Genomic DNA, 10,913 nt, shown 5'->3' with positions numbered 1-10,913 from the left:
CAACCCTTATATGTCAAACTTTAATAATTTGTCTGTAAAATGTCCACAGTAATTACATACATTATTTAATAAGCGGAATAAGCCAATAAGAAATATCAAAATTGTAAGAAAGAAAAGTTGCACACAATAGTTTCCAACCACAGGAAATGTATTTTGAGTCTTCAGAATTTCATTTGTGAGACTCATTTTTATAAACTGGAGCAAAATGACAAACAAAGCATCAAAATAAACAGCTTTGACAGGCTTTGGAGGAGGAAAAAAACTACAGTTCCTGCAAAAATGACATCACTTCCTGTTTTCACAGCTAAAGGCACATTGAAACCACACAATAGTTGATGCTCACAAGGTTATGACGTATGCTCCAACATAGGAAGTGCAAAGAACAGCTGATCAGATCACAAATCGTGCGTCTGGAGCGGTTTTTGTGATTTCTGCAAACCCGTTAGTGGAAGCAAACAGCGGTCTGGGAGATGTTGAATGTGTGATACGTAAGTGCACATCTCTAGTTTTATATCCATTTATAGGAATTATTGCTCTAACTTATCATTATAACGGGTAAATCTGCAAATTTCCACCAACTGAACAACAAAAATAAATAAATAATCATAATTGGAATTTATGACGCTTTGAAGGTTGGGAGTGGTGTGTTTACGATGCCAGTAAATCTGTGTCCTGTTGTTCTTATCAGGTAAAAAGACGTTTTTTCCATCTGCTTGACATGCTGCCGTGCACCCGTCAGTGTAGATCTGCGTTTCAGAGCAGCTGGTTTAACCCTCTGTAGCTGCTCAAACTTTGAAACAATTATAAACTACAAACCGGACTCAAAACTCTGAGCCACTTGGTTATCGCTCTGCTGTGTGCTGCTCCACCTGCTCCTGGATCACTGATGGAGGTCTGATGAAGCAGGAACACAGCCAGAGGAGCTTCGGCCATGCAGTTTGGGGTTAAAATGTAGGAGCTGAGCAGCGCGTCAGCCTGCTCTACATGAACAAAGTCAGCCAGCTTGGCTCCTGCTCGCTGCTATTTGGAGTTGATTTGCATCCATCGCTGACCGGTTGTTGTTGCTATGATACAAATGCGCAGCTAAAATCAGGTGTTGCATATAAAACATGCTGGCAAAGGAAAAGTACCGGCACTGTGTTGTGGTTTGATCAAACTGAGGCTTTCTCAGACTGTTTGGCCTGACCATAGATGGACCGCCCACCCCCACAGGCCCACTCTCAGCCTCCAGCACTCGTCCTAACACAGCAACTTCAAACTGAGTGCTGCAACACTTTATACTACGCAGCCACCACAAAAATCCCTCAACATGAGCGATGACCTGACGACCTTTGGCCAGTAATAAAGGATTTCAGACAGGGTTCCCCTGTGAAGCTGAAACAGACCCTCACTGAGGAGCAGTTTTCTCACAGTGTTTCCACATTCACACGTCAAAAGTGTTACCTCAAACTGCCTGCAGGAGTCGTTTAAACTGAAGCAAAAATTTGTGCTGCTCCCACACACCACCTTTTCTTCTTAAACACAGTAACAGCAGAGAAACTGATGAAGCTTTAACTGACTTGTTGGAGGCTTTGTTACAGGCTGCCAGCAGCAGCATCTCCCTGTAGCAGGAATGCCAGTCGCATGCAGAACTCCACACCTTCCACTAGCTTTGGCTTTAAAATAAATGGGATATCTGGGAAACTGGGACTCGTTTTCACAGACACAGACTTATTATAAACAACAAATCTATTAATAGATGTTTGGTTCTTATAGATTATGTTGAGCTTCTTTACGAACCAGTAAAATTCTGACCTACTGACATGGAGCCAGCTGCTAAACTCTTGAAGCAACAGTCTGGATTCAGATCTGAAATCAGCCGTCTAGCACCCTCAAACAAAGCTTCATGCAATCACAGTCTGCTCTGCCTCATTTTGGAGCCATCAGGAGATCATCTTAAAAAGAGTTATACATAAATTTTTCACTTATATTGCAAGAAATCCCCACAAACAGAGGTCCAATAACGTTCAGGACAGCGGTGCAGAGTGACTAGAAGAACAATCAAGACAACATCTGGAGCTCTGCTCCCTCCCTGCAGGACTACAGCGCCCCCCACTGTTTCAAACACAGACAGGCTTCAACATGTGCCGACATGGACCTCAGTGCTCTGAGAAGATGCTCAAGCAGAAGTTAGCACAGTTTGATTTACCAGACATTACCTTCACACAGTTTAGTCTGGTTTCTGTTTTATGTATTGTCTTTGCAGGGCTCAGCCACTCAATCAGCCCAGACTCCTTCAAACTCTACAGCCCACCCTGCTCCAATGGAAGCATGCAATGAGGGGAATTCCCTCCACTCCTAAAATATAGACTTCAGGCCCCATGTTCAGCCCCAACGTTTATCCCCTCTCATCAGATTCAGCTCCTGACAGAACAACTGATGAAGAAAAGCAGCCCTTTAACTCTTCATCATTCTCTAAACTTTGATTAAAATTTGGTTTGGTGCTCCCGAAGAAACAGAAATAAAGATTAATTGCTGAAACAATTAATCGACCAAAAATTAATCTCAGCAAACTTTCGGCAAAAAAACCCTGTTTTCTATTAATTCGTTCATTAAGTCTGTGATAAAGGAGAGAACATCAGTCCGATCTTCTCACAGGTGACTCCTGCCTGTACTGATGTTAAAGCTTTGTGTGCTGCAGACATCCTGAAGCCCCCTCCCTCCAGGAAAAAAAAAATCACTTTTTTTTAAAAAATCGTTTATCAGCAATCAGATAACAACACGCAGTGCCACAGAGCGTAAAACAGCCGCTAACCTGACGGTAAGCGCATCTACCGGCTCTAACCGACTCCCACCCTCAGCTCTGACTGCGACGTGGATGGATGTGCAGCAGGGGACACATGATGCAGCCATGCGGGCAGCCTGCAGCTCCGCCACCACCTAAACCTGCTGCGGCCTCCTTCCCCATCACTCGCCTCCACCGCCTCAAAGCCACACGCGCTGAGTGGGTATCTGTACCGCCAAGCTGCGGGACGATCCACGCTACACTGGAGAGCCTGTTCTTACTGTCTACATCTAGCTAGCCGCTTGCTAACTGTTAGCATGTCAGCTACGAGACCGCGGTGTTTCCCGGCTGATATCTCCGGGATACCCTCATGCATGCTCGGCCTGTTCAGTAACCGCGGGGCGTGTCGAGCTTCGGGGCCTACACAGCCTGCTCCCCTGACTCGGGGCGGACAGCAGCGGGAAACACGGCGACTGTCCGGTCGAGTTTGCTCTTCGGGGACACAACAAAGCTGCCGTGCACGGCGGAAACTCACCCTCGGCCGCCGCCGAAGCTGCCGTAGGCCCGGTCCCGTTCATCGTAGTTGTCGTAGTCCGCCATTACTGCTGCTTGTGTGTTGGAGGAGGAGGTCCTACACGTCACACACACAGCGGGTTTAGCTGCCCGCAGAGCGCCTGACCGGTAATATCACACACTAACTTCTTTTTTATTAATTATGTTTTTTTTTAATTCAGTTTGAAAAGAAATATTTATAATATAAGCAATGAAAACACAGCACGAACGTGAAAAACACACGAAACTATATGGAATTGTTAAAATAAATACAAAGTAAACAATAGTAACAGTTGTTAAAATGTCATAATCCTGAAGCCAATAAATGTTTGGCCCGTTGTTGCCTTTGGATCGCACTAGTGATGGGAATTCCGGCTTTTTTTAGGGAACCGGCTCTTTCGGCTCCCAACCGGCTCTTCAGGTTGTTTTGTTGCTTTAATTAATTTATTATCAACAACAATATAAAATTATGCCCAAAAGGAATTACTAATGGAAAAAAAACAAACATGTTTTTTAATATATGTTTATTTATAAATATAAAAGCACAAGCAAAGTCCTAAACACATTTCTAGAGTTAACTGAACTTCCAAAACAGAGCTACCTAGATCACCTAAATTTACCCGTTACTACCACACACCAAATCCAGTCGTTGGTACTTCCTGGCTTGTGTAGCCACTAGGTAACAAAAGCACCCTGAAGCACTTCTGTTGTGTCTTGTACATGTTTTGGAGTTTGTACGTGCTTTGTCTCTAGGTGCCACCGTAAATATACTTTTATTCATTCACTCCACATAAAATGTAATAAATTAATTATCCATCCATCCATTCGCTTCCGCTTATCCTTTTCAGGGTCGCGGGGGGCGCTGGAGCCTATCCCAGCTGTTATAGGGCGAGAGGCAGGGTACACCCTGGACAGGTCGCCAGTCTGTCGCAGGGCCAACACACAGGGACAGACAACCATTCACACTCACATTCACACCTAGTGGCAATTTGGATTATCCAATTAACCTATCCCCACAAGCTGCATGTCTTTGGACGGTGGGAGGAAGCCGGAGTACCCGGAGGGAACCCACGCAAACACGGGGGGAGAACATGCAAACTCCACACAGAAAGACCCCGGCCTGATGGTGGAATTGACCTCAGGACCTTCTTGCTGTGCAGCAACAGTGCTAACCACCGTGCCATAAATTAATTATATAATACAAAAAACAACTATTTACTTTTCAACTTTTAACTATTTAATATTTCAGCCTTTTCCTTTTAAACAAATTTAAAGTGAAACAACACAAAACACTGCAAACCACAACACAATTAAATATAAATGAAAATATGAAAACAAAAAGAAGATGCACATTCTCTGTCATATGGAGCTGCATGAATAAACTTTCTGAATCCTTTATCATCTGCAACTGAAAATAGTTGTGTATGATTACTATACCTTTGTAATGTTGTTGTCCCTGCCTCTCTTTTTCTCTCTCTCCCTCCCGCTCTGTTCCTGTGCTACTGCCAGTGTAACTACCGCCCCTCCCCCCTCTGCTCAGTGCAAGCACAAGGCTCGCGTGCGGAGTGAAGCGGAAAAAAGGGCGAGAGAGGGCGAGAGAAGGAAAAACCCCACAGTTCCCAATAAGGAGTCAGCTCGCGTTGTTCACTTCAAAGAGTCGGCTCTAAGAGCTGTTTCGTTCACAACCGACACATCACTAGATCACACCACTGACTCCGTTTAAATCATGTGGCCACACCTCACCAGAGCTCCACTATATGTCTGTCCCTCACATGTTAAATGTTAGCCCAGATGCTTTTCTGTCTCAGAAACTGATAAAACACACAAGGTCTTTGAGACCTTTTTTCAAAAGTCTTTCTGTTCATAAGCAATACTGTATTTTTGGAGTAAACATATGAATAAAGCATCTACAGTTGTTGTCAGACGTCTTTTTCCACTCATTGTAATGTCTGATTGATTGATTGATTGAATCTTTATTTTGAACATGTTGAAAAAGTATAAAAAAAATAGAATTAAAAGAGACAAATGAACAAAGCAAACAAAAGGAAAACGAGCAACCACAACTCCAAATAACGTCCATGTTCAAAAAGGAGCAGGAAGAAGCATAAGCTTATTTAATCCCACCCCTTTTCCACTATCTAGTATCAATAGACTACAGAAATACCTCCTCTCAATTACATTATATGCTGTGTGTAATTTTTTTTTTTTTTTTTTTTTTTAAATATATACACATATATGTTTCTATCTATCCATACATACGTATATACACACATACGCACATATACACATTTTCAATAACCCCATTAACACCTCAAGGATACACAGCCTACAATTATATAGATGGCGCCGGTGAGGTTGGCTGTCGTCACGACTGCTCCGACCACTTTTTCTTTGTCTTTGTTTTTTAAGTTAGTTTTCAGCGTTTCTAAATCGGCAAAATCATCACCATTGGGTACATTAGGTATGACAGTGACACTCTTGTTTCTATTGGTATACAATGTACTCACAATTCGAAGTTTTTAACTCCGGATCCGAGCTGGCCGAGTGAGATCTCGAGGGAGAACAAAGGGAAGCGGCGGCGGCCTAGAGGGAAGCGAGCCGGCGTCAGGAACAGGCTGAGAGCTCGTGCACACCGCACACCTCTGCCTAGCATCCTGCTCGCCAACGTCCAGTCACTGGAGAACAAGCTTGACGACCTCAGGGCCAGGATAAAGTTCCAGAGAGACATTCGGGACTGCAATCTCCTCTGCTTCACCGAGACATGGCTGAACCCAGCGGTGCCGGACCACGCCATCCAGCCGGCCGAGTTCTTCTCGGTTCACCGCATGGACAGGACACGGGACTCGGGGAAGTCAAGGGGAGGCGGCGTGTGTTTAATGGTGAACAACAACTGGTGCAACAGTGCGAACGTTGTTCCTCTCACACGCTCCTGCACACCAAATCTGGAACTACTGTCCATCATGCGTCGTCCTTTTTATCTACCTCGGGAATTTACATCGGTCATTGTAAGTGCCGTTTATATTCCACCACAAGCGGACACGGTCACCGCCTTATGCGAGCTGCATGAGGCACTCACACAGCACCAGACACAACACCGGGACGCTGCGCTTATTGTGACGGGGGACTTTAATAGCGCCAACCTCAAACGCGCAGCGCCGAACTTTTATCAACACATCACCTGCCCCACCAGGGGTGAAAGGACACTGGACCACTGCTACACTACGGTCAAGGACGGCTACAAGGCACAATCCCGCCCTCCTTTTGGCAAATCTGATCACGCCGCCATCTTCCTCATCCCAAAATACAAACAAAGGCTGAAACAGGAAGTTCCGGTTCAGAGGAAGGTCGCGCGCTGGACGGATCAATCAGTGGCCGCGTTACAGGACGCACTCGATGACGCAGACTGGGGCATGTTCAGAAACAGCTCCGACGATGACGTCAACGTGTTTACGGAAGCGGTTGTGGGATTCATCGGGAAACTAGCGGATGATACCGTGGAGACAAAGACTATCACAACGTTTCCCAACCAGAAGCTGTGGGTGGATAAAACCATCCGCGACGCTCTGAGATCCCGCACCGCTGCCTACAACACGGGACTCATGACGGGGGACATGGACCCGTACAAAGCCGCGTCATATAACGTGCGGAGGGCGGTGAAAGAGGCGAAGCAGCGCTACGGGAGGAAACTAGAGTCACAACTCCAACTGAGTGACTCTAGGAGCCTGTGGCGGGGACTAAGGACAATAACGGACTATAAAGCACCAACAACCGGTATGACGAACGCGGCCGTGACTCTGGCAGACGAGCTGAACACTTTCTATGCTCGCTTCGAGGCTGCAGCTAAGGACTCCAACAATGCTAGTGTTAGCGGCGCTAACGGCTGCAGACAGGAAGATACTGCCAGCACCGGAAACGTGCTCGTCATCTCCGAGAATGAAGTAAGGAGAGCCTTCAAGAGAGTGAACACCAGGAAAGCAGCAGGACCAGACGGCATCCCAGGTCGTATCCTAAGAGACTGCGCATACCAGCTAGCTCCTGTGTTCACTGAGATATTCAACATCTCTCTATCTCAGTCGGTGATCCCCACATGCTTCAAAGAGTCCATCATTGTTCCTGTCCCGAAGAAACCCCACCCTGCTTCTCTCAATGACTATCGCCCTGTAGCCCTCACCTCAGTAGTGATGAAGTGCTTTGAACGCCTGGTCAGAGACTTCATCATTTCTTCACTACCAGACACACTGGACCCACTACAGTTCGCTTACCGTCCAAATCGTTCCACAGACGATGCCATCTCTCATCTCCTCCACACATCACTCACTCACTTGGACACTAGAAGGGGGAATTATGTTAAAATGCTCTTCATAGACTACAGCTCTGCATTTAACACCATAATTCCCTCCACACTCACCACCAAGCTGGAGCATCTGGGACTCAGCTCATCTATGTGTCTGTGGATCTCCAACTTCCTAACTGGCAGACCACAGGCAGTAAGGATGGGCGGACATGTCTCAGCCTCCACCACTCTCAGCACTGGAGCCCCCCAGGGGTGTGTTCTGAGCCCCCTGCTGTACTCTTTGTACACATATGACTGTGTGGCCACTACCAGCTCCACCACCATCATCAAGTTTGCTGACGACACCGTCGTGGTGGGCCTGATCTCTGATAACAACGAGACGGCCTACCTGAAGGAGATTAGGAATCTGGAGAACTGGTGCCAGAGGAACAACCTCCTTCTAAACGTCAGTAAGACAAAGGAGCTGATAGTGGACTTCAGCACTAAGCAGGAGAGGAACTACCAGACCCCCGTCATCAACGAGTGCCCAGTGGAGAGAGTGGACAGCTTCAAATACCTCGGAGTTCACATCACGCAGGACCTGTCATGGTCCTGTCACATCAACACCGTGGTGAAAAAGGCCCGACAGCGTCTCTACCACCTCAGACGCTTGAGAGACTTCCAACTGCCCTCCAAGGTGCTCAGGAACTTTTACTCGTGCACCATAGAGAGCATCCTGGCAGGAAACATCTTAACCTGGTTCGGGAACAGCACCATGCAGGACAGACGAGCTCTACAGAGGGTTGTGCGATCAGCTGAGCGCACCATCCGCTCCGAGCTCCCTGACCTGCACTCAATCTACAGCAGGCGGTGCTGGACCAAGGCCAGGAAGATCGTGAAGGACCTCAGCCATCCCAACAACAGACTGTTCTCTCTGCTGAGGTCAGGAAAGCAATTCCGCTCCCTGAAGACCAACACAGAGAGACTGAGGAGGAGCTTCTTCCCGCAGGCGATACGGTCTCTCAATCACACCACCACACAGTACTGACCCACACATATGGTTCTTACACACACACTGGACTTTCTGGACTTTGGTTTTGCACAACACTGGTCACTATATTCTTCATTTCCAGTTAATACTTGTACAGCTGCTGTTATTGTGTATATATTTATTTATATTTAGATTTCTTCATACATTCTTATATAGTTCTATATTGTGTATTTTGTTGTACAGTTATTTTATTTTCAACTTTAATTTATATATTTTATCTTATTCTTCCCAGTTAAATTTACCCTTCATTCTAATTTGTGTTGTACAGTTATTTCATTTTTAACCTTAATTTATATTTTATTCCTTCCTAGTTAAATTTACCCTTTTTAATTTTTCATATTTATTTCCTATCTTATTCATAGCCTTTTCCTTTTTTTGTTTTCTTTAGGTCACGAGCAGTTGTCCAAGCATTTCACTACATATCGTACTGTGTATGACTGTGTACGTGACAAATAAAATTTGAATTTGAATTTGATGTATAATAAACCACCCTTGCATCTCAGTAAGTGCTGCATCCTGGGTCTCACTCATTCCGCCACGCGACTGCTGCCCCAGCCGTGACACGTTTATTGCAGTATAATGCTGAAAATTATGGCTCAGTTCTCTGGGCTTCGGTTGAGCCTTTTTTCAGACTAAGATTGTTTTCAGTGGAGATTGAACTTATCTGTTACTTTAGGAACGGGCTTAAACCATGTCTGGGAAACACGTCGTAAATGATGGGTCGTTCGGGCCTCTTCGTGCTCAGTCAGATCTGGAATATTGGAAGCAGATCCAATCGTGCAAAAGGTTTGATCACACGAGTATCTGAAAAATGTTCCTCAAATATTTTTTGTGGGGCGATGTCCTGCTGATGGAGGTAGCTGCTGTTGGGCCTGTTCTTCTGCAGGAGGATATGGTTGAACATCTAATCACCACTTTCATCAGTGGTCCTCATGCTGAGCTTACACAGACAGAACAACAAACAACAAACTGTGAAAAAAATGGAAAATACCAAAAATAATGTAAATCTTCTTGGCCATGAATTTTTATTAGAAAATAAACTAAAACTTTTCATCAGTAGAAGCTAAACTACAAAAGATATCTGACTAAGCATTCAAATACACATAAACAGCACATTCAGCTACAGTGTGAGAGAAGCTACCTCATCCACAGTGAAATTCATGCCAGCATTGATGATTCTGTAATCATCCGTAAAGTGTTTGGATAGTAGGGGTGCAACGATACACAAAATTCACGGTTCGATATTTTTTCGATACAAAAAATGTTCATGCCTTTTTAATTTGTCATTTATTAAAATTTTAAATATATATTTTAACTCAAAAGTACAGTTTTTAAATTTAATGTTGCTGAAACAACAAAGTAATAAAAAAAATAAATCTATCTGATCGAGGAATCACTCATCTTTGGAAAAGAGAGTTTATTACAGAGAAATGGCTCTTTCAAAATAAAAGCTCTACTATACGCTTCTTCTGGGCTATATTCTCAGCAGCATATTAAACATATCAGGTCCCCATAAGGAGAATCCTGTGCTAACGGCTGTCTAAATGACTCGGGTAAAGTTTGTAGCATGCTTGCTTGTTTTTGTCTGCTTCCACTTGTCTTTGCACGAGGATGATGTCGTTGTAAATGTGCAGTCATATTCGTTGTGTTCCACTAGTGCTGTCAGCGTTAATCTGAAATGACGTTAAAGCCACAACACGGCAAATCTCCGTTAACCAGCTACCGCGGTTCGCCCCGTGCATGGGACTGGACGGTGTCAACACGTTAACGAGCTAACTGCGCTAACACACTAGCTCCCACCATGTAATTGAGCATTGCATGGCACATCCAACATACTGTTTTACTTTAGTCCATGACGCGCTTACCTTCAGGGTCATACGTCACATGAAGACCAAAATAGTTCCAAACGCCAGATCTGAATGAGGGTGGGGGAGGTTCAATTTGCCATGTTGCAAGGAGAGCTTAACTTCTGTCTCGCTAGCTTGCCCTGCGCTCAGTGAATCTGCGTTCGACTACTCCGCCTAGGCTGCACTGTCGAGCGCAGATCCACTGAGCGCTCAACACAGACAGCATCGTCAGAAGGAAAGTTGATAAAATAAATTAAAAATGTTGTATTGTTCGATACATATGCGTACCGAACCGAAAGCACTGTATCGAACGGTTCAATATCCATACGAGTATCGCTGCACCCCTATTGGATATGTATAAGTTTATGTGTAACAGATATCCAAATGTTCATTACATGAAAAAGCCCAGCTCATGTTACAGCGCTG

General features: G+C 45.0%; 1 protein-coding gene across 1 annotated transcript in view; it reads right to left on the bottom strand.

The window, feature by feature from the left end:
* Window positions 1–3,364, bottom strand: part of rffl (ring finger and FYVE-like domain containing E3 ubiquitin protein ligase) — a 7,811-nt gene extending 4,447 nt beyond the window's left edge. Inside the window, exon 1 of the mRNA XM_085370236.1 lies at window positions 3,300–3,364. Within this exon, the coding sequence (XP_085226362.1) occupies window positions 3,300–3,364 (65 nt within the window). The remainder of the gene's footprint in view (window positions 1–3,299) is intronic.
* Between the last annotated feature and the right edge of the window lie 7,549 nt (window positions 3,365–10,913).

Source organism: Diplotaxodon limnothrissa, linkage group LG14 (genome assembly GCF_057381915.1).
Source record: "Diplotaxodon limnothrissa isolate DT_005_m linkage group LG14, D_limnothrissa_male_GT1.1, whole genome shotgun sequence".
Taxonomy (NCBI): Eukaryota; Metazoa; Chordata; class Actinopteri; order Cichliformes; family Cichlidae; genus Diplotaxodon; species Diplotaxodon limnothrissa.
Note: the sequence above shows the minus strand (reverse complement) of the source record. Positions and strands in the feature narration are given on the sequence as shown.